We start from the raw sequence: 27212 nt of genomic DNA on the forward strand, positions 1-27212 counted from the left end.
TTGTACAGGTTTTGGAAATTCCGAAGTAAAAGAATTCCCCTTTCGTCTGAGTTGTTCACGCTTAGGAAGAAGAGGAAATCTAGAAACCTGTTCTGACGACAACAGCAAAATTTATTATTTTTAAGAGCGTGCTCCACTGTCACTCATGCCAGGAGACCGGCGCTTAATGTTTGTTACCGGGAGTTGAGAGGCTCCTTAGATATTTCCTTTCCCATGGTTTTGCAGCGGTGGCTGCTTACGCTTCTAATTTTAGAGATACTTTTGAGTTTTTGTTCTCTTTAAGACCGAGGAAAAGCTGTGCATCCTCTCGGATGAAACAGGCTGAGGGAAAGACGTACGCGCCAAAGCTGGAGAGAGCAGACGAGCACGCGTTAACAAGGACCTGCGCAAAGATGGGAGTAAATGCACCCTGGGCACACGTACCTGGCACGTCCTAAACGTTTCCCTGTTGCTCGGCAGAGCGTGCGGCGAGTCGTCCTGACCGTGAAACAAAAGAGAACTGGAAGAGGAAACGGTGTCAGTACCAGGTTGTCAATTAAACATCAGCGGACAAGGATTTGAGTCCGTGGTTTCCGAATCCCTGGGCACGAAGAGCACGTTGATGGTGTTTTCAGTGTGATTCGTTGATAATTGAAGGGTTTTTTCCTGCGGGTTCACTGGTGACCGTGATTTTATGGTGGGTAAATAGGTGTGTGTATGTAGACAGTAACTGAAATACCTCCACACGTACTGACTTATGCAAAGTTGTCCTACTTGACCAAGAGCTGCATAATTACAGTACTCCAGCCTCCCGTGGAGGGTTGTTAGGTGAATAAGGAGGTATTGATATCCTGTGACTTACTCCTCCAAATGCAGGGGAATAAGCTATTAAATTACCCCAGTAAAAGCCTGCCCGCCGTAGATGCTGAATCAGTGTAAATGAGAATTAAAAGAAGTTATTTCCCTCCCCAAAACAGCCGCACGGGCAGCACGCAGACCAGGCCCGAAAGTTTATTATTAACGTTGTTCACCCCGCGCGTGCTGGCAGAGGTAAAAAAAAGGTGTTTGCCTTATAAATCCTTGCTGCCCTTTACCACACAGCTGGAGGATCCCAGCGAGGGAAGCGGTTCTGTGTGGAGCCCAGGAGATCAAAGTCCTATTAAAAGAAGCTCAAACCATTTCCTCCCCCGGGAGAGAAATTAATTTACGGAGGAAGCTCTTTGCATGGGAATTCGTCCGCTTCCTTGGAACACGGCTCTTTCAGGGGGGGATTTTCTCCCGGGGGAGGACAGGGAGCCCGTGCAATCTTCTGATGGCCCAGCATCCTGGGGCCTTTGGTGTCACCTACTCGGAGGTAGGTTCCCCACGTGGCTCGCTGGGCCTTCCTCCTCCTCCTCCTCCTCCTCCTCCTCCTCCTCCTCCTCCTTCTCCTCCTCGGGACGGCAGTGCTATTCCCAGGCACTTCCTGGACGGTGTTGTCCCGTGGGCGGGGAAGGCCATGGAGCGATGAGAGATGCCAACACTAAAATAACCCTTTGGCCGGGACGCCGTGCTCCCGCGTCCATGTTCAGTCCCTGAGGCGGAGGGAAGGGGGGGGAAGGAAGGAAGTGAGGCCGCCTGCCACAAATAACTCCCCGTCCTCTCACAGGCCTCCCGGTCCAGCCTCCCCCGCACCCTTCCCCGCCTGCCTGGAGGGGCTGGGCTGCCGGGACGTGCTGTCCCCGGGGCTCGGTGCCCTCCCCAGCCCCGGGGGCCTTCCTCAGGGCCGGCCCCGGCGATGGGGCCTCGCAGCGGGCGCGATCCCACCCCGCCGCCGGGGGGCGCCCTGGCGCGCCGCCCCCCCATTCGCACTACAAGTCCCGTCGCCCCCCGCGCGGCAGGAAGTGCTGCCCGCGCCGCCGCGGGGCGCCTCTGGGAGTTGTAGTCCCGCCGGCCGGAAGCCGCCGCCCGCCGCGTCCCGGGTTGGCGGAGCGCGCGCGCGCGGCGGGACTACAAGTCCCACCCCGCCCCGCGCACCGGGACGGCAATGGCGGCGGCGGCGCCTGCGCGCGGCGCCCTCCGTGCGGACCGCGCAGAGTGAATAATAAAGGTCTCCTCGGCGGTAGCGGCGGCGGCGGGAGCGGAAGGCAGGAGGCATGTCCAAGGGCCCGGTGGCGAGCGGCCCCGCCGCGGCCGGGCCGGCGAGCGCCGCCAGCGCGCTGCAGGCGCAGCCCGAGAAGCCGCAGCACTACACGTACGTAGCGAGAGCTCCCCGCCGCCGCCGCCCGCCCGCGCGCCAACACGCGCCTGACGTCAGCGGGCAGCGTGCGGCACGCGCGCACGGAGACCCGCCACCCGCCCGCGCAGCACCGGCTGGAACCGGCCCCAGCCAGCGCGGGCCGGCGGGTCCCGCCTGCGGGGGGGGGGGGGGGAAAGGGGGGCGGGGCGGGGGATGAGCGACTCCCCCTCCCCCCGCGGGTCGCGCCAACCGTGATGCACCGGGGCGGCGGGGCACCGGCGGCCTCGGCCTCCCCCCGGGGTGGCGGGGCGGGGGGGGGGGCTTCGGCCCCCGCGGCGGGTCGGCCGCCATCGCAGCTCCGGCCCCTGCGAGGGGGCGGGCGGGCGGGCGGCTGTCGTCGGTGCGCCCCGCTGCCCGGTCCATCCTTGGCGGGGGTCCCCGTGTGTGCCCTCACGCCGGGGCGGCGGCCCCTTCGCCCCGGCCCACGCGCGCGTCACCTCAGGCGTGGAAGTGGCACGCGTGGTGGTGGCGGCGCTTTGGGGTGTCGAGCTCCTCGTGTCCTGCTGCCCGGGGCTGTCACCCCGGCCCTCCGCCCCCTGAGGAGTCCTGGGGGCCTCCTCAGGCACCTGTGGAGGGAGGCGTCGTGAGGAGATGGGCGCCGGGCTGTGCGGCGGTCCCCAAGGACCGAAAAAACCCTGCCGGCACGCGCCTCGCGTGCTGCCGGTCTGTGAGGGATGGCTCGAGCGGGGTCCCTTGTCAGGGCAGGCGTCTTTGAGAAGTTGCCCACAGGCGAGCTACGGGAACGTTTGACACAGGCGTGTGAGGAACATCCCCTGTAGGAAATGTTAGACGAGAATCACGAGAAGCGCGTGTCCTGTTCCCACCTTTTCTTACACCGCTCGGGTGCGATTCCTCTGTGCAGGAAACACAGTTGGTGTGTATCGCCTCTTGGTGTGTATCGCCTCCGTCGCTGGAGATGGTGCCTCAGTGAAGGCTTATTGCTGGAATGTGTCTTCCCTAAGCAAAAAATACCGTTTCACTGCGTTGTCCCAAGGACACACGACCTCCTGGAGCTTGTGCTGTGTGAACTTGGGCTGTGATAAGTTGTTTGGGTTGGAAGTTGTGGTGGTGATATTCAGTTCCCCTTTTGCAGTAGGGATAATGGGGTGGACAGAGTGAGCGTTGTCTTTGTGAGCATGGGCTAGCGATGGACACGTAATGGGTGGAAATAGGTCAGGTGTTCTCTGTCCTCCTTAAAAGAAAAAAGTTTGGGACTGTTCCTTGTGAACAAAATATGTGTGCCAAACTGTCTACCTTTATCACCTTAGGGTGTTGTCTGCATACAGAAAAAAATGTACAAATTACCCCTATCTCTCGCTTGTGTTGATACCCCCACCCAACATGAGAAGGGCAGGTTCAGAGTGTGGTCTCTATTCTTTTAGTTTGCATTTTCATAAAGTTGCTGATGGGCTTCTTCCCTGCGTTCACACTACGATACACGGAATAAAAAGAGCTGCAAGGAATGCAGAGGCATGGATCCGTACAACCCGTATGCCTGCTGCAGGCGTCACAGGCTATTTGACATCCTCTTCCTTCAGGCTGTTCAGAATGTCGAGTCTGTGGCAGAATGAGGGCTTCTAGGTTTTACGTCCATCGTGAAGATCCTATTGTGATCTTCAGGGAGCTGGCAAGTCACAGCCTCATAAGTTACTTTATTTCTGGTGGTGTCTACAGTTAAAGTTTGACCGCCTGATAGGAGCAACTGGAATGAAGGAGTCTGCTAGGACTGTTGCTGTAGTGGTAAAGGAGGGTGCAGGACGTGCCCTTAGAGGTGGAGTGACACCAATGACAGAGAAGCAATCGGGCAAAAGCGAGAGGGGGGGAAAAACCCAGGTGACAAGGAGATGAGGTAAAGAGATTGTAAGTACACTAGGTAGAGGAAGACGAAGGTGGTAACATGGCTAAGCATGACCATGGAAACAAGGATATCAAGGATTAGGAAAGAAACAGTGGAGGAAAGCCTTCAAGAAATGGGAGGAGAAGAAGGAAGATCAGGACCCGGTAGCTGAAAAGGACAGAGGAGGAAAATGGGACAGTGTGGAACAAAGGTGATGGTGCAATTAGCTTCTTTCCAGAGGGCAAAACATGTATTTTCAGATGGATGCTAAAAATACTTCAGTGGAAACAGTTGCAGAGAAGCTGAATAACCATAAGTGAAGGATGGGTTTGGGGGCTGCAGAGTGCTGACAGCGGGATGCGAGCCATACTTTGAAAGTCTTGGATTTGTACACTAGGTCACATCATACTGTAAACCTCCTTCTGATAACATATGGGAACTTATTTGGTGGTCGTTCATGTGAACAAGTTGTGTGTTGTCAAAATGTAAATATTTTCTTCCTTTTTTTTTCCTTTAAATATAGTTTGTTTCCATAAAATGACATGAAGGTTACAAGTTGTAAACTCAAGAAAGCTTAATTATCTGCATACTTTGTTATTCCCTGGGGACAGGCAATCTGGTGCTGGGGATCTCTGTCTTGGAAAGTTTTGGTTGTATTTGTTAGGAAATGTTCCAATTTCTGTATCAGTGTCAATTTCTAAACTCTTGGTATTATTTGCATGAGATTTTTGGGTACTTTGAACTGCAGTTCTAGATCCCGTCAGGAAGCCTTTATATTTGCTCTAGATGTACGGTAAAAGAAAATCTGAAAAAAAAAAAAATAGAATTATCGATGCTATCTCACACCTTTGGCACTGTTTGCTAGCGGAAGAGCCTAAAAACCCCCTTTGATTGTGTCCTTGGTAGCAGTTGTAGCATGCAGCTAGATGTTCCTGGAGACCAAGTCATTCTACTATATGCCAAACTTTACTATTTAATTATGAATGGTGTGTTTCTCATCTGGGGATCTGGTATTCCGTTTGTAGAATTCAAGTGAGTAATGAAATACTCGACAGCTGCTGTTGTGTTCTCTCTGGGTTGCTGGATTAGAGATTTCTGCGTGTGGCTGTTTCTTGCGATCCCGCAGCTCCCGTAGCAGGATGAGGTCAGTGTATTCCTCAGAACAAACGGGTGAGATGGGCTCGTTTCTGGGGTACCCTGCGGGCTGGCGTGGCTTTGATCTGCTTCGGGCGGCGTGCTGTGCAGGGGTTAGTTGATTGCTCGCAGTGGGAAGTGGATTTGGTTTGGGTACGCTCTGTCAAACCTCAACTAAGTATTGACTCTGCACTGTTTCTTAGCGCTAGCTGGCATGGTTATTTTTGTGTGTATCTATCTCGGTCTTTAATGTGTTATCTACAAATGTGGATAGAGGCTGAGTTCAAAGAAACTGAAAGCAAGCGATCAGTCACCGAGTACTATGGTGTAGTTTTGGTACAGTCTATCCATTGGGCTGTTGCTGTCTGAATTGTTTTTCAGTCAGACTGGACTCTTTAATTGTGAATTGTAAAGATTGTATCCACCGCTTGGCTTTTTATTGATCTGGCAGAATTTAGATAAGTGAAAGTGGAGCAGTTCTTTGTTCACTGTGCATTCACCTGAAAGTCAGACAGTTTAATAACTCTGCAAGAAAGCAAACATTTGGGTGAAGATAAATTAACCCATTTAATAAAAAAACAAAGAGTGCCTTCATTCTAGTCTATTCAAAATACACACGCTCAGAAGCAGCGTGGAAAATATTCTGATTTAGGTGATAAACTCTTTGGGGGACAGATTTGTTGAGCATAACCCAGATCATCACTACTCAAGATAATTCTCTTGAGTGTGCCCGTCTTAAATATGAGCAGCCATCCTGTAAATAAACTTCGGGTTTCCATGTCCCCACAGGCTGTACCCCCACTTGAGTTCTGGACCGAGATGCCTGGCAGCGCATCCTGTCCTCCTTTGTACTACAGCAAGATAAGCTTTGTGGTTATGCCTTTGCAGCGTAAAAGACAAAAACCTTGTCTTTCCTTTTGCACGAGGGGAGGAATTGTGGGAAATTCCTGAAAGATTAGTACCCTGTAAGTAGTGCTAGAACTGCATCCACGCGGTTGGTCGTGCTGTCATGTTAGTGACTGCTGGCTTGCACTCACCCAAGCTTTATCTTGCAACCATTTTGATGCCAGCCATTTAGAGGTAGCAGGACTAGTGCACTTGAGTGAAGGACATTTTAAGTGGGGATGAAAATCAGGGTGGTGCAATGCTTTAGTTATAGCTCAAATCAAAGACATTTTTGTACCTGCATGTTTTTGAGTAGTGCCTTGTCTGGTGGTTTCTCAGCCTTAAATAGGAACTCTGATTAGGACAGCAATGGAAATATGGGTGAAGAAGAAATAAAAATAGCAAGATCATAGGTGGACTTGGATTTCAATGAAGAGCTTGCACGCGCAGTCTTATTTATCTCAAAATCTTATGTTTAAATTCTTACTCAAAACCAACGACACAAAAACGCACCTCAAAGCATTTGTAGTAGCAGAGAGTAATCCTTATCTTCTTATCAGTGGACAGTGTCTTATCACTGGCAGGGTGAACACAGCATGTCTGATCTCAAATGTGCGGAAAGAAAACCAAAAACCAGATGTGTAGCTAACGTTTTCAGGGTTGTTGCTTTTTCTGTAAGTGGCTTGCTCTTCTAGGATCTGTAGCATTTGTCTGCATAGTCTGTTAGATTATACTTTTGATGTGCTTGAATTGGGTGGTCTTCACAACCTAGCAAATATGTTTAGGATTTGAAATTGTTTTTGGAAGCCTTTTCGTGTTCTTTTTAAACCATCAGAACTCTTAAAGTAACAAACTGTTGCCCTAATTCTGCTTTGGTTTTACTGGTGACAACCCTTAGATCAATAAGCTGATATGGACTTACACAAAAATAGAAACTAGCCCTGTTGTTTAAACAAAACAAACAAAACCAAAAGAAACATACACACACACACAAACAACCCAGAAAACAAAACCAACAAAAAACCCCATGCATTTTTAGGTTTCAGATTTGGTAATAACCTTGGAGATAGTTAGGAAAGCACAGAAAAGTTAATACTTCTAAACCAGGGACTTACCAGTGGTCTACTACATTGTCACCTGCAAATGTCAGCTTATCAGGCAAGTATAAGCTGGTTATTATTGCTATTTTTTAAGTCTGTGTGAACTTCACTGCATACAAGGCCACGGCAAACTGTTATTAGGAAGTGTGAATAGTTACAGGAAGTTGGAAATATAAAGTATTGGAGTGTGAACAGGAAGGGCTCCCTTCACAGTATGTGCTTACCACCGCATACATACACTGAAAAATAACACTCTAGATTTTACGGTTCTTCAAAGGATGAGTGTTGAAAGCTGCAGCTTGAGAGATGGGCTAGCGGGCGGTGTGGGTCGTTTGGCCCGATCAGTACAGGCTCTGTGCAGGGCTGCGCCGTCCTGCTGATTAATGCTCATGTTGAGGCCGTAAGGAATTTCTCCCTTGTGTTGAAGTGGGACTGGAGCTGTGGTTTGCTTGCTATGTTTACGCTTAAAAAATGAGTATTTTTGGATATCAAAAGTGACGGGGAACTCACATACAGATAACTGCTGTATAGGTGGCATATAAATATTTTGCGGAGTGAAAAGCTTCATGTACTGGTTTGACATTTTCAGAATTGGTTTTGGTCTGGCTAGGCTTGGTATTTCAAAAATCCAAAACTCTGTGAAAGGGGAGAGGGATTCAGTCATGCAGAATTGTTCCAACTTGGAAAATGGTTCTTTCAATTTTTTGATTAAAAAAAAAAAAAGCCTTATGTTAATGCTTATACATTGCTTACATTAGCATATAGGATAATTTTTTGTGGCATGGGAGACAAAATGAAAATTAATAATTCTTTTAGAAAACCTCAGAGCTTAAGAGACTTTCCCGTTATATCAATTTTTCTCATTTTGTAGGTTTGTCTAATATTTTTTATATTGTGTGGCTTTATTTTAAGGAAAATTCTGTTGGAATTCAGTATTTTATTTTCTTCAGATCTATTCTTTCCACCAGAATAAGGTTTTTCTAACTTCTATGAGCAGCTGAAATGTGCAGCCTTCTTGTTACAAAGGGTCTGACCAATGTCCTCTGGAAAATCTTCCTGCGGTGCATTACAGCATTTCTGCCTAGCTGTTTGCTGGATGTTACTGCCCCTGTAACGACGTGGCGGGAGGGAATGTGTCAGTACATCAGTTAATCACGCTTATTGTGTAGCATATTAGCATGAGCTAACTGTCACTGGTAGACTGTATTAATATACCAGGCTGTGGACTGGGGCAGCCGGAGAGCAGACACACGTTCCCTTCTGTTAACCCTGCTATAAGGAGCTGTAATTTCTGAGAGGAGCAAAATAAAGAGCTGGAGCGATGATGTCTTAAATTGTTGCATCGAGGCTCATGAGAACCTGCTTGTCAGGACCCTAAGAGCCATGGTCATTTTCAGAGGATGCCGAGGTGGTGTTTTGTTCCTTCCGTTAACTTTTTCTTTTTGCTTTTTAAAAACCAGATAAATCTTTTTGAAAGCACAAGAGACAGGGCTGAAAGAGATGGTGAGAAGTTACTTGGTCCATCCCTTTGCCTAACAGAATCACCTACATCTAAACTGTTTCTAAGAATTTTTTTGTCTAGTTGTTGCTGCTTTTTTAATATTGTATCCGTTAGTTTCCTCCTTAAAAATTCCTTAAACTAGATTTTGGCGAAATCGGTGACTGCAAGAGGGAGACAATCACGGAGGTGTCTATCTTGTGAAGACTTTATATACTTTCTAAACTTTTTGTAACATTCAGCACAGCACTTGCAAATCAGGTACAAAGTCGTTACTGAAAGCTATGCCCTGTGCATGCGCTGAGCCAGCCAGGGCTTCCCCTAGTGTCCTAAATTAATGAACGGTCACGTGCCAGCAGGCTGTAGGGCAAGTGCAATTTCTAGCTACCTTTTTTCTCTACTTTATTGAGAGAGAGTTTGTCTATCAGGACAATCAAAAATACAAAGCCTCACCAGAAGGGTACACAGGGAGATGCTAAAGGCTTGTACTTTCTCAAACTCCACCTAGTGATGACAGCCAATTTAGATGCTTGTGATAATTTTCTCAGCAATCTCTGTCTTGTGTATTTGGATCAGTGCTTGATGCAGTTAATACCAGTTTGACATTTGAAATATCAGTTGGAATGAATGTTCCCTTAAAATGAATACCAACAATTTCTTCTCTTCTTAGCTTTGTTGCGGGCTGCCTTCTGGCTCATACACCCTCACCCTGCCGTGGTGTTCATTCAGGTTTAGAAGGTTATTGTTAAAACAAGAAAAGTTCTAGGTTTTCTTTGAAAGAAATATTTAAATTTTAAGTGCTAAAGTGCAATGATGGCAATAAAAGTGCTAGCTCACTGAAATGCTTGATACTGGCCTGACTTTCATCTCTTAGTAAAAGTCAGAGACGTTTAATTTAATATAGTTATCAGAACACTGGCAGAAGAGAAACGTACACCAAGTTTGTTGTCAGACAAGAAAAAAATCTTAGGTCGTCCCCTAGCTATTTGTTGGTCAAAAATTGCAAATACATTTCAGTAGAGCATACTGGCTTATTAAGAATGACGGCACTGATAATTACAGTTAAGAAATTAAGGTTGGATTGCTTTTCATCATCATATGCCTAGAATTTCTTTAGATTAATAAGCAGTCATGCGCATATGGAAAGGGAAATAGTTTCTTGAAACTATACCTGATGAATATCTCCAAAAATCTGAATTAATTAAAGTCAATATTGTTTTACTTGTTAGCCTTCATCTTCAGCATGTCACCACAGTTCAAAAAGAAGCTGTCAGTCCACACCCAATATGCTCAGAGGTGATTTTTCTCCTCTAATTTTCAATAGACTGTGAGCTTTCATTAATAGCACTTGAATATTACCATCATAGCAGAAATAAAAACAGCAGATGCCTCAGGGCAATCGTGCAGCTTTACAGCAACAAAAAAATATATTGTCTGCACATTTAAAATGTCTTGAGAGTGCCACCAGCTTTATTCATGTGTTGATTAGTCAAAATGGAAAATGAGAGGTGGTGGCATAGCCTGGGGTTTGACTGCTTTCCCCTTGGTGGAGAGCTGGTATACACCTTGATGTCAACGTACCTGTTTGAGGTGCAGTCTGGCGTGGGGTCATATAATGGTGCTTCTTTGGACCAGTCTATCTGTGTGCGTAGGACTTTTATTCTGAGGTGTGCCTGCCTTATGGAGTGTCGAAAGAGTCCACTGGGCTGTAGCAGACACGGATGAAGTCTGATTTGAGTGCTGAACGGAAAAGAAAATTGATTGAATGGCTAACATTGATTCTTCAAAATCAACCAGTAAGAGTTGGCTTTTATCTTTGTGCTGGCACATGTGTTATGGGATGCAGGTTCATGCTTGTTAGATAATCACCGTGTTTTGTTTGAAACTCACAACAGAAAATGTCTGTTCACAAATGTAAGCCTTTCCAAAGAGGCTGCTGCAAATCTGGTTGGCATTTAACCCGAGAAGAAGCAGATGCCATTTCATTTTCAAATGTAGATTGGTCTGGATGAGAGCACTACAGATCCGTCGTTTCTTGTGGAGTTTTGGTTTTCTGGTTTTGGTCCAGTGTAAGTCTAGACCTTCAAACAGTTCATGTACTGTCTTAAAATTGTTGTGAGCGTGGGGCTGCAATTGATCTACGAGCTGTTTGTTAAATCATGAGGGTTCTTGGCGTGGTCAGGAGAAGGAAGGCTACTGTGCTCTATTTCTGAAGCACCTCTTGTGAGACAAGATGTTGAAGGTTAGCTGCCTATAAATGCTCATAAAAATCTGTAACTGAAACCCTGAGCTATGTAATGGCTTGTATGGAAATAATATTTTTCTGAATTGGCCTTTACGAATTCTTGCAAGTGGGATGTTTCGTTTTAGGGAACTAGCAGAGTGAGTAACACAAGTTTTAAAACAGCCCAGCCCTGTTCCCAGCCTTCAGTAGTGTTTCTACAGTTGCTAGCCCCGGGTAGGCTTTGTTTAGTGATTGAATCGATGGTGAGAGAAGTATAGTGTGGAAAAACTTTCTGGAAGCTGGAACTTTAATTTTTACAGCACAGGACATCAGTGTATTACTCAGACCTTAATTCGTTGTAGTCCAGTGCAGCAAACCTGCTGCATGTTAACTCCATTTGAACTCTACCTTTCTGCAGACGTTCTCCATGTGTCTGAGGCTACAAACACACTAGGATAAAGAAGCATCATCTATCCGATCCAGTTAATGTAAGATAGAAAATTTATCTGGATATAAGCTGAATAAATGACCATAATAGACAAGTCTGTGGATGGACGTTTTTGCGAAGTAATTAGTAGTAAAACATTTAACTGCTCATATTTAAGCACATGTTGATATATTGTGCTGACAGTTAAACCAGGTATAAACCTTCAACAGTGTACAGCTGTCTGGATGCAGTAAGCTCCAGTATTTTCACTAAAACAGTTAGGCTCAACCCACATGTTATTGAAAAATAATTATTTCAATATGATCCTGTTTTCGTAGACTCGGCACTTAACACAGCTGCTGTAAGGAAGGATTAACGGCAGCTAAATAGTTTGTAGAGCAGAAACCAACCCACAGAGTGATGAGGGTTGTCTCAGTTGGGGGTGATCCATGTTTGAAAACAGGGAGGTGTACTTTAGGCACAGCTGTGTTGTTTACATAAAGTAGCAGTGTCAAATTGAAAACATGTCATTTAAACTTGGAAAAAATTGGCTGTGTTTTTAAAACATTGCATCAACTGTCTAAATGCTTAGTTAATTTTGAGGTCATGTCAAGTAACACGTACTCATGGCCAACTAATTTGGGGGAAAAAAAGAGATCAAACTCAAGGAAATGTAAATGTAAACTCAAGGCTTTATGCAGAGTTCTGGATCTTGCTGAATGGATTTTAAGGAAACATCTCTGAAATGTAGTGCAGTTAAATGTTCGCATATGCCCGTGCTTGGATTGTTTTAATTAAAAAGGTGAAAGCTCTGTGTAAACAAACACTTGTGTTTAAAATGGATTTTATTGGTATGGCTTGGTCATATACATTTCATGGTCCACTGACGCAACAAGTTTATGCTTTTTAAAGAGAGCACACCGCCAAAAAAAATGACTCAAATTGTTTTATTCGTCGGGTTTGAATGACACAACTCGATGTATGCCAAGCCTAAGGGATGCACAGCTCGAGGGAAATCTGAACAAGCACCTCTTTCCCCTGACACCCGCAGACTGTAACACAATTTTAAGTCAGTGGAGCTTGTGTCTTGGCTGTTCACGAATGTGATAAATGTTCATTTTATTGAGTGAACTCCGAGTTGAAAGCCTCAATTTTTTTTTTTTTTTTTTCCTTTCCTTATCAAGACAGAGCGTTGGTGAGCTACTTAGCTACAACATGGTATTCCTCTCAAAACAGAGCCATTTTTGCTGTAATTGTGGAAACCAAACAATGTTTTGCCTGAAACTGGTGCAAGGCTGTCTTCCCGTGATGGGCTGTCACCATACTGTAGTGTCTCTCTTTTATTTTTTCCTTAGTTTTTCAGTGTAGACAAGACACAACTGTTTGTGTCTGACATTTTTCTTTTCATTGAAAAATGTCCTGATCATTTCTGATAGTTGCCAACATGTGTTATTTTTAGCATGGACTTTTGCAGTCAGTCAGTCAAAGTTCTTATCTGTAAAGTATGGGTAGTAGATAGTTCTTTCCTCGTGGTTGAATTGAATTACTTGCATTGTTGTCCACCCCATGATCTGCTTTGAAATCCAAAAATAGAGTTACAGTAGCGATCAGGTTACTGTTGAATATGACTATTGTACTTGTTGGTGTGTTACCCTTAGTTTTCTGTAACGTAGCAGTTTGTGTTTTAGCTTCTGCAGTACAAGCTATCCTTTAGCACTTATTTGGAAGTGTCCAGCTCAACTTCACTTGCTAAATCAATCAGATGCCTAGAAAAAGGAGAACTTGTGAGTGCTGCCTACCTATTTCTGTAGCAAAAAGTAGGGGAGCCATGGGCTATGGATGTGAGCAGTTGTCTTATCACTAAGGTACACAATGAGTTATACGAACTCTTAAAAAAACCTCCGCAGCCAAACAAGCCCAACTCCATGCATCTGTAATAAGTCTCTCCAACTCTCACTTTCTTTATTTGCCCTTAGACTGACATTATTGTCAAGCTCTAATGGAAAAGGGGAAATCTAACAGCTTTAAAATCACACAGTGCTGTCTGCTGTGTGACCTTTTTCCAGTTGATGGTTCAATTTATTTAGGTGATAAAGAAAACACTGAGGCATGTGAAGTCTATCTTCTTGACAGATGTGAGCTTACTGAAACTTTTTCCTCATCCTTTTCTCCTTCCTCACATTCACAGTCAGCCTTTTGTTTTTATAAAGTGATCCATATATTTTTCTTTGAGGTTTAAAGGCTTTCTAATCTTTTCAAGGTTTACAAAACTGCACCTGGCTGTTGAGGGTATGGAAAGGCAAATAGACTGATAGTTGTTGAGATGTACTGGAAGAAAGATGTTTGCGTTTTGTGTCAAGTGATGCACGGCGTATGCAAAAGCTCTTCTTGATATGAAGTGTGAGGATTTGGTCAGGTCTCTGAGGTTATTTAGAAAAATATCATTAAATATGGAAAATGGAGAAATAGCCAATAGTGGTGAGCCACAGTAACTGATAAAGATTACTGGTAAAACGTGGTCAGAACTTTTCCTGAAATCATGATGAAAACCTTCAAGATTGCTGCTAAAAGTGTTTGTTATTGTTTGATATTCAGCAGTGATTCCTGTGAGGCTCTGTTTCAATATTAGATTACATCTGCCAGTAAGTAAAAAATAGTGTTTATTGAATTGTCTTAACATTGTCTTAAATCTCTTATTAGAAGGATGCTAAACATTTCCTTGCAGAGGTTTAGGCAGGCTGTAAACCAGGCTGCTGGTAGTCTGCAGCTGTCGGTTGAGGGGTTTGGTTGCCTTGTGCCCACCCCTGGGAACAAGGAACTAAAACTCCTTTGAAGTTAGGTTGGTTGTTTCACTTTTTTTCTCCCAAATCCCAAGAAATCTTGGGAGTCGAAGGCTGTGTTCCCTGTCAGGAAGCTTGCTTTGCATTGAAATGCCAGCATTTTATAAGACGCCGTGGGAATGCTGGTATCAAACCCTTTCTCCAAAAGGGTTTGGACTCTGTGGTGACTGGAAGCAATAAAAGCCCCAAGCTAGGCAACCTGCCGAACTCCTTGCTACACCAAGGGATTCCTTAAAAAGCCAAGCCTTCTAGTAGCTCTGTTGATTTGCCAAGAGATGTGTAAGGGTTTTATAGGGAATTGCCAATGCAGGGAAACTGAATAGCTGTTCCAGAATATCCATTCTGGACTAATTATTTTGGAATGACACTGTTCTTTAAATCCCCATATTTTTTTTTTTTCTCTTATTCTGGAATATCTTCTTTGCCCTAAGAGCAAAAACTCCTGAGCAATGTCAGAGCTGCATATCATGGGTTTTCTCTATCAGTAATGATATGTTAAATGAAAGGTGCATTAGTAGGATTTTTATTGAGTATCCTGTTGGAATAAGTAGATTCTGTCATGCACCACTGACTCATTTCGATTGGAATACCACAGTTCAGTAAAAGAAAATAATTGAGTCATGGGTTTCTTACTTAAAGTGTGTCTGATATTATCTTTTGCAATAAAATTTTATGAGGGTGAAATGAATTTAGAGAGCTGATTAAATATGGACAGCTTTTTTCCTCTTGTGTTGGGGTGGCTCTTTGAGCTTAAGAAGAAGAGAGCAGTTTTGAAAATATTTTCAATAGATAAGCATTATTGTGTTGGGGTGGCTCTTTGAGCTTAAGAAGAAAATAGCAGTTTTGAAAATATTTTCAATAGATAAGCATTATTGAATTAGAAACATCTATATCTACGGTTAGATATTTTCTCCTGGGTTTTGCAATGCTGCCTACTTTGCAGGCAGTCTGTTGGGTAAGCACACCCTGGTTTACTTCAGATAATTTTATCTGTGTTAGCTCAAACCACTAATTTAAACTTTTGAAGCTAAGCTGGTGATTTTTTAAATATATATATATTTTTTTTTTTTTTTTTTTTTTTTTTTTTTCCCTAAACTGACTTAGGAAAACTTTCTCCAGCCTGCTGTCTGGACAGATCGGTGCCAATAGGAGCTTCCAGCAAAGGAAAGCTGATGAGCAGCTGAGAGCAGTGACCTCTGTCATTCAGACTGCAATATTCAGGAAGGCTGTCTGTCTGCAAATGAGGTGAACTGGGATCACCTGAAACTTTACGAAGAGGTCTATGGCCTCGTGCAGTCTTGTCTGAAACAGCAGAATGTGACTGATATAAAAGTGCCAGCAAAAGCCCCCAGCATTCCCATACGCTTTTATGCCGTTGAAATTATATCTTTGCCAGCGTGATCCTCAGCTGAGAGAAGACACAGGGCTAAAATAAATGGTAATGGCAGAAGAGCATTTTCTTCCTGATATCTGAAATCTTATCAGGAACTTAAGCCTTGGTTTAAAAAAAAACCCCACAACCAAACACTTTATTTGCAGATTTCTTGGTTAGATTTGCCTCTGTGGGCTCTTTTGGACAGTAGCTAGTGCTAAGAATCTTTATACAGTCCTGAACTAGTAATTCTTAATATTAGTGCTAATAATAAAGTGTCTGTGCCAGGCTGGACTTTCCAGAAATGACCAGACCCTGCGCTGTCTGAACGTGCCCTGGGCTACCTTCTCTGGGTTAGTTTCTTGTGACCAAGGAGCAGCTGCAGGGATGGAGTCCCACTGTCAGCAGCCAGTGCTTCGAGTGTGGACCTGCCCGCTAGTGTAAAAGATGTCCGTAGGTCACGCTGGTCTAACACCAGATAGCACCGGTACCAGTCTCTTATGCAGGCCTTTACTAAGGGTGCTCTAGCATAGTTTCATGGGTGTAAACACACCCCCACATGTACGCGAAATCTAAATGACAGTGGTGTTAGATCTCACTATTGTCCTACATTTACAGACAGCGTCTTAGACTGGATTAGCCAAACAATTATCTAATGGCTTTCTCTCTGGTGTCGGAGTGCTGCAGAAGATTCAGATCCTGTTTATGAGCCTCTGCACTCTCTTTGGGCTCGAAAGGAATTTTGGCAGAAAGGGGATTGACTGGGAGGAGCAAAGAGGGCTGCAAAGGAGAGGAGCTCATCTTGGGGCCTACGTAAAGATTTCAAATAGCGCAGGGGGTGTCGGAAGCAAAGGAGGGCCTGGCTTTGCATTATGGGAGCAACAAGGGTTTGGAAGAGTTGGTTTTACTCCTTTTGTTTCCATGCTCCTCAGTATTGTTTCTCTCCCCCGTCTTCCTGATCCCTCTGTTACAAAGCAGAGACTTGTCTCTTGGTGTCAGCGTGCATCTTCCAGTGATTTCAGGGAGCTTTGGGTAAGGCTTTTAATGAGGAATTTAGAGCTCGGCTGTCTTCATGCATTACCAGCACATTTTCCTGAATTGAGCTCACGCCACTGCATGCGTGACCTTATGTCAAGTTTGGCAGAAAGTTTCCAGCCCTGGAACGCGGTACGGATGCAGGTATCCTCCTGTACTGAGCCACTTGAGCGCGCCGGGTGCGAACAGAGCCAAACCGGTAAAGCTGCAGCAAAGCGAGCGATCTCTGCAGCAGCAGGCAGTGATTGTGACCAGGACAAGGCTGCAGTTGTTGAGTTTAAAAATGAAGCTTCTAGGTTAGAGTTTCATCTTGGTTTCTTCCCCTCCCCCTCCTTCTTTCTAGGTTTGATTTTTTTTTTTTTTTTTTTTTTGTGGTGGTGTTTGGAAGTACAATTTTTTTTCTTTTCCCTCCACCCCGCTCATCTTTTTTTCCTGCAGCTCCTAAAGCAGGTTGCTGCTGGATTCCTCCAGGGCAGAGGGGGAACTAGCTGCAATTACTAGCTGCAGATGTAAACACTTGCTGCCCTGCCCTGGAGAGTCCAGCTGCTACTAGCAATTAAAGACAGTTAGCAGTTCCCCTGCTAGTGTAAATTCTTGGGGAGAGTGGTTACTGCCCCTTCCCACATCCCACCCCAGAGGAAGTGGAATTTCAGTGAAGTAGCGTTGGGGTTTTTTGTAATACTTTGCAGCTCCTGTCAATCTCTGAGAGTTCCCAAAGCTAGTCTAAGAACCTCTCCTCTTGTCTTCCTAGTGAAATAAGCTTTAATTTCCAGTAGCGTCCATCCTGTTCAGCAGCAAATTCAATTCAGCCTGGGGACTTTGATCTACATTGTTCTGGCCAGTCTTGTCCTATTTGTTTAGAATTGCATTTGTCTTCATTTAGTAGGACTTATAAATGATAAAATTTCCTCCAGGAGTGTGGGTGTTGCTGTTGATGTTAATGTAGTATCAGAAGAAGACCATGCTACGTGCTTTCCACTTTTTAAAAAATTATATAGGTTTGAAAATATGACACATCATACAAAAGAAAGTGCTTGTAAAGTAGTCCAACGCAGGACTGATTAGTTTCACGTTTTTGTTTTTTTTAAATAAATATAGAAGTAACTCCTATATAAAACAGGGATAATAGTACTTATGCCCCTCCTGTGGGGGCTGTAGAGTTTCCTGAAATCTTTAGAGAGGAGTTGAGAAATGCAAGTTATCATTGCTGGGTTTCCTCTTCCTGTACAGACACAGCATTTGGCTGACGTGCTGTGAAATGTGTACCAGTTATCAACATGTTTTCAGTTTTAAGGGTTGTTCAAAAATTCCTTTTCTCAGCTGTTCTGGGAAAAAAAATTATAGAGACCATTGATACCAGAAGAATCTGTCATGACAGTGTTTTCTGTGTTTCTGTTTAGAGCCTTTGCAAAGAGGCTAGTGAAATATTAATAGCTTTCTGCTTTTTGAGCCATCACATTGCGGTAGTGCGGTCTGTGTATCCTTTCTATGTTCCCAAAACACATGTGGTTTAGATGCCTTTCATGTATTTTAATACAAAGTGGCTGGTTGAGTGGTCCACGTTCTCCCAGAGGAGCCAAAACTCACTTCATGGATCAAGAAAAGAAAGGGCTATAAGGCAATTTACCATTCAGGCTATTGTGGAGGAGGGTGATTTAAAATGTTGTAGTGGCTTGAAAAAAAGAAAAACCCAAAGCAGTGATTGAAAGGCTTGAAATGACTAAGTTAATGTGACAACTCCTTTTCCTCTGTTGGGTCTATTGCAGAGGTGATCATGCACAGTTAATGTGTTGTGCTGAGCTCAATGGTACCTGTTTGCAGGACTTGCTTTGAAATTAAGAGTGAGAGATCATTTATTTAATAGACAGCATTAAAGAATGAGTTTCTGATGAAGCAAGTTAGGTGTTAAACACTTTTCAGGTGAACCATTTACTTAGGTAATTATCTCTCATTTACATTATAATAAATGTTTCTCCAGGGAGTTTAGCCAATCATGAAATGCAATTAATTTTCAAATGCTCTTCAGCAACAATTGACGCTCCAGAGACCAAACTCCCTAGTCAATGTGTACATTTTTAAACTCTCCTGCTAAAGGGAAGCCGTTTCAGCTCAGTTGATCATGCAGTTGTTAAATTTTAAGTTTAAGTGTTTTATACATGCCTATCGCTAGAATTCTGGAGCACTGGGCTTGATACCCAGGTTGTTTAGGCCTGATATCTTCCCTTAGTTTCCAGAGCATTGAAGAGGTTCAGGATGCTGTTCTTCAAATTAAGCCCAGGACTCACTTCAGTGAAGATGGAGGAGTTTAAATGCTTTTGGGTTCTGTTGCTGACTCCGATTGCTGTATGATACTGGCCAGGGCATGTAGCCAGCTGTTTTGCAGTTTCGCCACATGTAAAATGGGAGTAATATAAACCTCATGTCTCTAAGGTGTACGTGGAGATATATGGGTGGAAGGGACTGGTTGGTGACTGCGTAGTATCTCTGGAAAGCAGTGTAAGTATCATGCTGCTTAAGTTTACTTAATTCACTTTCTAAACTAAATGTTGTTACAGTCACTTTTGTTCTAAGTCTTATTAGCATGCTGATAAGTTAAAATAATCTGTGGAATTCCACCTTTTACAACTGTACTTGGTCCAACAGCTTAGAAAGCTTTTCAAGAATGGATTAATTTTATTGTGGCATTCAGTTTCCAGATGAATTGCTGCTGTGGTTGGAGTAGGGATCTCCATTTGAATGGAGCCGGCTTTTTAAAAATGAAAAGTGATGTTGTTAGCCCTCACCTACTCCAAACAGACCTGTTTCTGCATGCTGGCTCTGGTTTTTCTGATGTTAAGCTGTGGGCCCCAATGCAGATACTGTTCCAGCCACGCTGGTTTGCAGGGGGCAGATGGGCATGGGTTGAAAAGGGCTTACAGCCAGCTGTGGAGGCTCTCCAGCCCCAAGCGTTTGCGGATCCGAAGCGGTGGAACCTGCAAGTCTCATGTATTTGGAGGCTGAAGAGGAGGCAGAGCTTTTATCCTTTCATACTTGCAAAATCCAATGTAGCTTTCCTACTCAGCTGTAGCTGAGTACTACTACTGTAGTAGTAGTACTGAGCTACTCCTACTGTAGCTCTTGCCAGTGATAGTCTCTCTTCATAGAAAACAAATAAAACCACTTTGGTTGAATTTGTGCATTTTCCTGAGGCTTTCTCTTCAGCCAGGGGTAAAGAGGAAAGGAAGCTTTATTTACAGATCTTGCTTTCAGAATGAATCTAGCGTGATGGTATTATCTGTAAATACATCTTTGGGCATCAGACATCTTTCCATTTATTTAGAAACACGATAGAAAGATTGTCTGATATGGGAATGAATACTTGACAAATTCCTATACTCTGTTTTGTTGCCTCAGAGTACATAAGCAGTTTAAAATGAGTCCATATCTGCTATTATATCATCCTGTTGCTTCCAGCAGAATACGAGCACTTTTATTTTGACCGACAAATTTTGTTACTTGCTGTTTAAACTGACCTCTAAATGTAAGAGACCAGAATGTGACTTGTGGGATGGTTACCCCACATCTGCTTGCTCTGGGCCTTCTGTGCCTCTGAGACTGAACCCGGTGGGATTCGGATCTGAGCTACCTGAACTGTTCATATGTTCCTTATAAATACAGGGCAGCTAGTGGGTTTCAGGCAGTGTGGATTTTGTAAGCACCTACACACAGATCACAGTCACATCATTATGTTGATCTAAACCATTTTGTAATCCTCTACAATCTGGGTTTAGAGACTGTTACTAGTGTCACGAATAAAAGCTTGTGACTTCTGTAGTTTTTTGGGATAAAAGAAGACATGTACTTTCAGAGAATTACATATTAAAAATAAAGCACATAAACATGCAGGAGTTTGAGGATAGTTATCCCACTTTTCAAGACCGAGTCCTGAATTCACAAGATTGCAAGAGAGAAATTGATTAATTTTAGTTTCATAGTTGACAATGTACTGAAGAAGCAGCTGAGTTAAACCAGGAGGACAAGGCATGAAAAAGAGTCTTTTAAAAATCATTCTCTCTCAGTAATTTGAAGCTTTAAACATGGCTACAAGGAAGTGTATTTTATTTGGGTTTTTTTTTAAATGGAACGTATATATTTTAGGAAGGAAACCCCTTTTTGCCCAGATAGGTCTCAGATTTAGTTAGAAATGGATAGAAAAGTACTTAAGAGTTCTATTTTCTCACAAACTGTTTTCTAAGCTCGTGAAAAGCCTCTTCAAAATGATACTGAAAGGCACAATAGAAAGTGATTTCAGCTATAGTTAGCATTCGTGTTTGTGTTAACTGGCCTGGTAACTGGTGTCTTCCCATTACTGACAAGCAGCAGCTTCCAGCCGCCATTATTGAGAGCGAAAGCAGGGGAGGGTGTGGGAAGGACAGCAGGCACGTCTGTGATGGATGTGGCTCGGTTTGGCCTGGACTCTGCGGGGTGATTGGATATTGCCTCTGACCAGCTTCCTGGTCCTAATCTCCTGCTGTTGGATTTCTGCCTGCAGTTACCTGAAGGAGTTCCGCACGGAGCAGTGCCCTCTTTTCGTGCAGCACAAGTGCACTCAGCACCGGCCCTACACTTGCTTCCACTGGCACTTTGTCAACCAGCGTCGTCGCAGATCTATCCGCCGCCGGGATGGTACATTTAACTACAGCCCTGACATTTACTGTACCAAGTATGACGAGACCACAGGAATCTGCCCAGAAGGAGATGAGTAAGTAAAGGCTGCACCCTGCTTTTCAGGCATTAGGCTTTTGGGATCAGTCCAGGTGGTGATTCCAGCCAGTTCTTGTAGAGATGAGGCAAGTCAGCAGTAAAGCAGCTTTGTAACATACGTAACATGAGAACAGATGTAAAAACTCTAATAGCATCCCATGTGCTCTAGGCCTGCTGCAGAGGTGATACTAAGGGTGACTTAGGTGGGAATTCAGCTCTTGAACTGTTCGGTGTCCTCAGGAGCCTTGGCATCTTCAGCAAAGTTGAGGTGTGAAAAACAGCACGCTGACGAATGGACCGAGGAGGACTCTGTTCCCATAAGTCCCTGACTGTCAAATCATAGCTCTTGCTCACTAGCAGAGTAGCTTAGTTTTTAACAGCTTGCTGAGAGAGGAGGAGCTTTGTCTTCTAGTCTGCCCCCTGAATTGTCTATCCCCAGCTTTTTAAATCATATCAGTTACTTGTCAGTTTATTTTGTCTTCCTGAATTTTTAAGAAGCCAGTAGGGAAATGGCAGGTACACAGAATAAGGCAATGTGAGGCAGAGTTTGTTTTATTGGGTCTTCTCTCCCTGTGGCTGCGGGAAGTTTAACTGGAGCAGAGGTGCAAGTGTTTCTGCTGTGCACGTGGCAGACTCCAGCAGTTAAAGGGTTAACATAGTAATATAACTTCAGCCACAGATAGGGAAGAATAAATAGCGTAGCCAAACTGTGGTCAAATATAGGGAGTGTTTTATATAGAGATGCCATAGAAAGATGGAATTTCAGTTCCCTTTCATGGTGCCAGTATAAACACACAGAAAAATGCTATTTATCAGGAAAACAATATTTTTTTTTTTTTACCTGATTAAGTAAAGATCTTGTGACTACAGCAGAATGGAATAATCCCCCAGCCTGAGGCCTCAGTTTCAATACTTTCTTCCTTGTTAGAAGAGAACTAGAAGGGACTGGAAGTAGGATATCTGGGGGCTTTGGCTTCTAGATTACTCATTCATATCTGGCTCAAACTCAGTGAATGAAAACTGTTGCCATCTCAGAACTCTTTCTTGATTTTGTATTTTTAGCTTGATGCTGCAATATCTAAACTTTACCTATTCCATCTTGTGCTTTCTTTTTTATTTCTCAGTGTAGATTGTTCTTTTTCTGCCTAAGAGAGGAAACAAAACATCAGTTAAAATGGTAGTATTGTAATTCTCCTTTCTTGTCCCGTGCTCTGCATAAAGGATGCATCTGGCTATAGATAGACTGTCGCGGCCCTGTAGGAGTACATCAGCAGGAAACAGTAATAGCACGAAGTCTAGATGGGCTGCTGAGGAAATGGTATGTGCCATGTGATGTCCGTCCCTTCAATCATGGCTAGTATATCAGAATGCCTTGACAGTGTCCTTGTTCTTTTCCAGATCCGTGGCAGTCACTAGACTAGAATAATAAGCTGCTGCTGGCTTAATAATCCAGTTGTCTTTTTGGGAGGGAAACTATTATATACTGTGTAGTGACAGGTTTAGGGGTTCTGTGTAGCTTTGGAAGGCACAGCATAAGAGAAGAGGCAGAGTTAGCAAAGGTGTTGTCAACTACAGCATCCTGTATCGGCAATATGTCTTCTGGTAGTGTTGAGTCCATCACCCGTGTGACTAAACTTCTTCCCCTCCTCCGATACCTCAGGTGTCCCTTCTTGCATAGAACTACTGGAGACACAGAGAGGAGGTATCACTTGCGTTACTACAAAACTGGAATCTGCATTCATGAGACAGACTCCAAGGGAAACTGCACGAAGAATGGAGTCCACTGCGCATTCGCTCATGGGCCCCATGACCTACGCTCTCCGGTGTATGACATCAGGTTAGTAGAGCTTGGGGCTCTGTATGAAAAGGGTAATTTCTGTACCCAAATGAAAAGTCAGATGATTGAAGGACAGTACTACTTCAGCGTGAAATGCTTAGTGTTGGAGTGATGATATATCCCTTCCTAATAAGGCAAATCTACAAAATCTCCAGGGAGGATACTCGGAATGGGGAAAGGGAGCACATTTTAAACTAGTTGTGCTGTGGTTTGGAGCCTGATGGGGGGGGTCCAAACAATGCATCTGGAATTCCCAGGGAATGAAGAACATGAATTGCAGTTGCTGTTTGACTAAAGATGTTCTGACAAAAAATGAATGAATGAAATGCACCCGCTTAGGATTTGTTACCATGCTCCAGTATGTCAGTTTTTATACATCTTTATCTGTCTCTTCATCTGCTTAGTCTGTATATTCATTTAACTCTGCCCACAAAGGGAGCTTCAGGCGATGGAGGCTTTGCAGAATGGTCAGACTACATCAGAAGGTGGCATAGAGGGTCAGTCTGCAGTTGCTGCTAGCCATGCGATGATAGAGAAGATACTCAGTGAGGAGCCAAGGTGGCAAGGTGAGTGTCGCTTAGGGTCTGTGGTGTTGGGAAAATTTGTGGAGTGCCCGCTCCTGTCAAAAACTTTTGTACAGTAAATACAGATCATGGTCATCTCCCACTAACTGATTGCTTCTTTTGCAGATACAACGTATGTGTTGGGAAATTACAAGACAGAGCAATGTAAGAAACCCCCCCGTCTCTGTCGCCAGGGTTATGCCTGTCCCTACTACCACAATAGCAAAGACAGAAGAAGAAGCCCAAGAAAACACAAATACAGGTACCGTGGTCCTGGATATTCTATTTCCCAGCTGAGTGGTGAGGTGTAGTAGAAATCTGTAATGAAGGATCTAGGATTTTGTCCACTAGATAATTTTTTTTAGTGTATCTCCAAGGCCTGTACTGACAGATGTGGTGGACTGCTATTTCTGCCTAGGAGACAGGATAACAAACTAAACAAGGAGTTTTGTTGTATATAGGAACCAGTATCTCTAATAAATGACTGTTGCTAAATCATGTTACAACTCTGGCTTTACGGCAAACAGAAGCTGTGTCTGGGTTCCCCTTACTGTATAAACTCCTGCTTTAGAAAGCAGTGCAGGAAAAAGAAAACAAAAGAAAGTTTTAATCGCCATCTAGAAACAAACTCACACAGCAGTGTTTTCATGGTAAAGGATTCAGAATCATCAAGCTGTTTGTTGTGTATGCTTGGTGATGGGGATTGTGAGGCACGGTGTGACCAGTACTGTAGCTGGACATGCATTCCTAACCAACTGCTAAGGACTGTGCTTTTGAGGCACCAGGGTGTTCTTGTCACTCAGCTGTCGTTGGATTTTCAGCATGCCGCGTCTCCCTGAACGTGTTTCATCCAAGTTATAGGCCCTCATTTCCTCCAACACAACAGAGCTTTTGTTGTGATCTCAGTGGGGCTTTTCCTTAGTTCCTTTTTGAAAAACATAAGAGCAGACCAGAAAGCCAGGAGAGAAAATACCATGGATGTTCTCGCTTCCCTTCCCCACCCCCCATTCACAGAAATTTTTGAATTGGCACTGAAATCCCGTATTTAAAAAAACTAGATATATAAAAACCAAAGGAACGTTAATCCCAAGACCTTCAGGAGAAACAGAAACACTAAGCCAGTCTTCAGCCAGCAGCTATGTGCTTTCTGCCCCTGCCTGGGCCCTTTGGGAAGGGAAGAGGTGAAAGCTTCTCCCCTCTTGATCTCCACTCGTTTCTGTGTTGCTTTCCCCACCCCCAGCTGATGTGGCTGCCTCTTTCGTGCAGGCATCTGCTGCTGCTATCTGCTTCCCTCTGCTGTTTTTTAAGGGAATGGTTAAGAGCATAAAGAGCAGGGGAAGTAGGTCACAGCAAAAATTCAGAACTGGGAAAAAGAACTGTTCTGGCTGGGAGAAAGAAAATGGACTTGCCTTTTCCCCAGTGACCTGACTCAGCTTCTTTTCCACATGGCCATGCTATAACCCTGGAAACGTACCACTGTAAGGGTATTATGTGTTTTAGGATTAGCCAATTAACTTACTAGCTTTCTAGGAACGTACAGTTCCAAACCAGAAACCAGACCCAGCATCTCTGACACTAATCACATCAGCTGCTGATATTGTTAAGTTATGTTGGTTCAGGTTGTATTCGGTTTCAGATGGAGAGCTAAGCCATTTTTCTTTCACCGGGAAAATGGAAGAGGGGGAAGAAGATGCAATAGGAGCAAAGTGGGGGCTGGGGAAGCAGCAGCCAGCCAAACAGATTGTACAGCTGAGGGTGGGCAGCTGAACCTGCCTTCCAGTTGAGGAAGCAAAGCTCAAAGCACATTTGTGGGTCTGATGCATTCTCCTGCTACCTTATTTACACAGATCTTCGCCATGTCCCAGTGTGAAACATGGAGATGAGTGGGGAGATCCCAGTAAGTGTGAAAATGGAGACTCATGCCAATACTGCCACACTCGCACAGAACAGCAGTTCCATCCAGAGGTACAGTAACCTGCTCATTCCGTTTGGTAGCTGACTAGAAAAGCAAAAGCATTCCAGGCTTATGAAGTACATTAGTGTGCCAGCTGCGAGAGTTTGTGGGCTGCTTGTAGTGTGGTCCTGGGATACAGAGGAACTGCCTGTTGGAAGTAAGCTGAAATTCAGCTGCTTGACAGGGGTGCCTTTTCATTAGGTAGACCATATGGGAGGAGGTAAGAAAAGTAGGGGAAAACTCAAGTGTAAGAGCAGTCTCATGCGTGGGGGTCCTTTTGAAAGCATGATGTGGATTTGCAGGTGAGCATACAGCATCTGTTTCCCTGAGGAAAAATTCTTTGTTGATGATGATCAAACTAAACCATAGATACCCACGAACTGGTGCTAAAAACCACCAAGCTCTTAGTTGTGAGCATGCCCAGAGCATTCCAGTATCCTTACAGAAAGTGTAATTAAGACCTTGTCCTAGTCTGCTTCATGTTACAGTGTTGAAAAGCTTTGTTGGGCCTGTATCGGCAAAGTAACCATTGTCACCGCCTGTCAAACTGGGGGGAAGGGGAATAATCCATTTCCTACAATCATTGTCAACGGTTTGTTATTTTCCTTGCAAACATGTGGCTGTAACTTTCTGTGCTGTCATCTGTCAACTGTTTCCTACCTTTTACCATTTGTAATATCCATGGAGCTTCCAGTGAGACTGAGGGACTTTATGGCAAATGGTGACCTTTGGGTGAGCTGACGTGTGATGGGCTGATCTTTGGGTGAGCTTAGCTGTGATGGGCATATTTTGGTGTTTCTGTAACTATAGTGGGTTTTCCTTTCTTTGAAGCAAAGCACTGAAATGGTCACCCTGAACTCTGCTGGCCTTTGCGCCTTTATCTGTGTTCTATCTTGCTGTCGAGTCTCTTCATAGTACTTTTGTACCTGGGCTGCCGGTCACTGTTTTTTCCTGTTCATGTCTGGTTTTTTTTTTTGTTTTTTTTTCCCATCCTTAGATCTACAAATCCACCAAATGCAATGATATGCAGCAGTCTGGCAGCTGTCCCCGAGGACCCTTCTGTGCCTTTGCACATGTAGAACGTACGTGGGCTGCTTCTCTCGTCTTTCATGGATATTTGAGCTATGGAGAGCTTTGGCCAAAATAGATAGTTTAAAATATAGGGCCACTAAACTAGAGCTTCTGTGAAGGATTTTCAAAAACAGAGTATTAACTTTGATAATTCCTATAAAACTGTGCTAGTGTGGGAGGTGCTGGCAGAGCTGAAGGCAGTAGGTAGTCTGTAGGACTCAGCCCTTAGCTCTCACTGCACTGTCTCTTGAAGTATCTCCCTCTGTTCCCTCTCACTCGCTTAGTTCTTTGTATGTCAGTTTAGGAGGACTGGAACAGAGAGAGCTGCCTCTCCTCTGTACGTGGATGAACTGTACCTAGCTAAGTTGCAAAGTGTTGTATTTTAAAAAGCTGAGGATAAAATTGCTAATTATAGATAATGTGTTGATCCATTTT

At 44.2% G+C, this 27212-nt stretch overlaps 1 protein-coding gene across 6 annotated transcripts in view; it reads left to right on the top strand.

Annotated features, from left to right (window-relative positions):
* Positions 1 to 2114: 2114 nt before the first annotated feature.
* Positions 2115 to 27212, top strand: part of UNK (unk zinc finger) — a 44603-nt gene continuing 19505 nt past the window's right edge. For all 6 annotated transcript variants that reach the window (XM_076353426.1, XM_076353428.1, XM_076353429.1 and 3 more), the window contains exons 1-7: positions 2115 to 2212; positions 21141 to 21350; positions 23013 to 23189; positions 23625 to 23755; positions 23879 to 24014; positions 25600 to 25717; positions 26704 to 26788. In XM_076353426.1, coding sequence (XP_076209541.1) covers positions 2115 to 2212; positions 21141 to 21350; positions 23013 to 23189; positions 23625 to 23755; positions 23879 to 24014; positions 25600 to 25717; positions 26704 to 26788 — 955 coding nt within the window. The remainder of the gene's footprint in view (positions 2213 to 21140; positions 21351 to 23012; positions 23190 to 23624; positions 23756 to 23878; positions 24015 to 25599; positions 25718 to 26703; positions 26789 to 27212) is intronic.

Source organism: Aptenodytes patagonicus, chromosome 16 (assembly GCF_965638725.1).
Source record: "Aptenodytes patagonicus chromosome 16, bAptPat1.pri.cur, whole genome shotgun sequence".
Taxonomy (NCBI): Eukaryota; Metazoa; Chordata; class Aves; order Sphenisciformes; family Spheniscidae; genus Aptenodytes; species Aptenodytes patagonicus.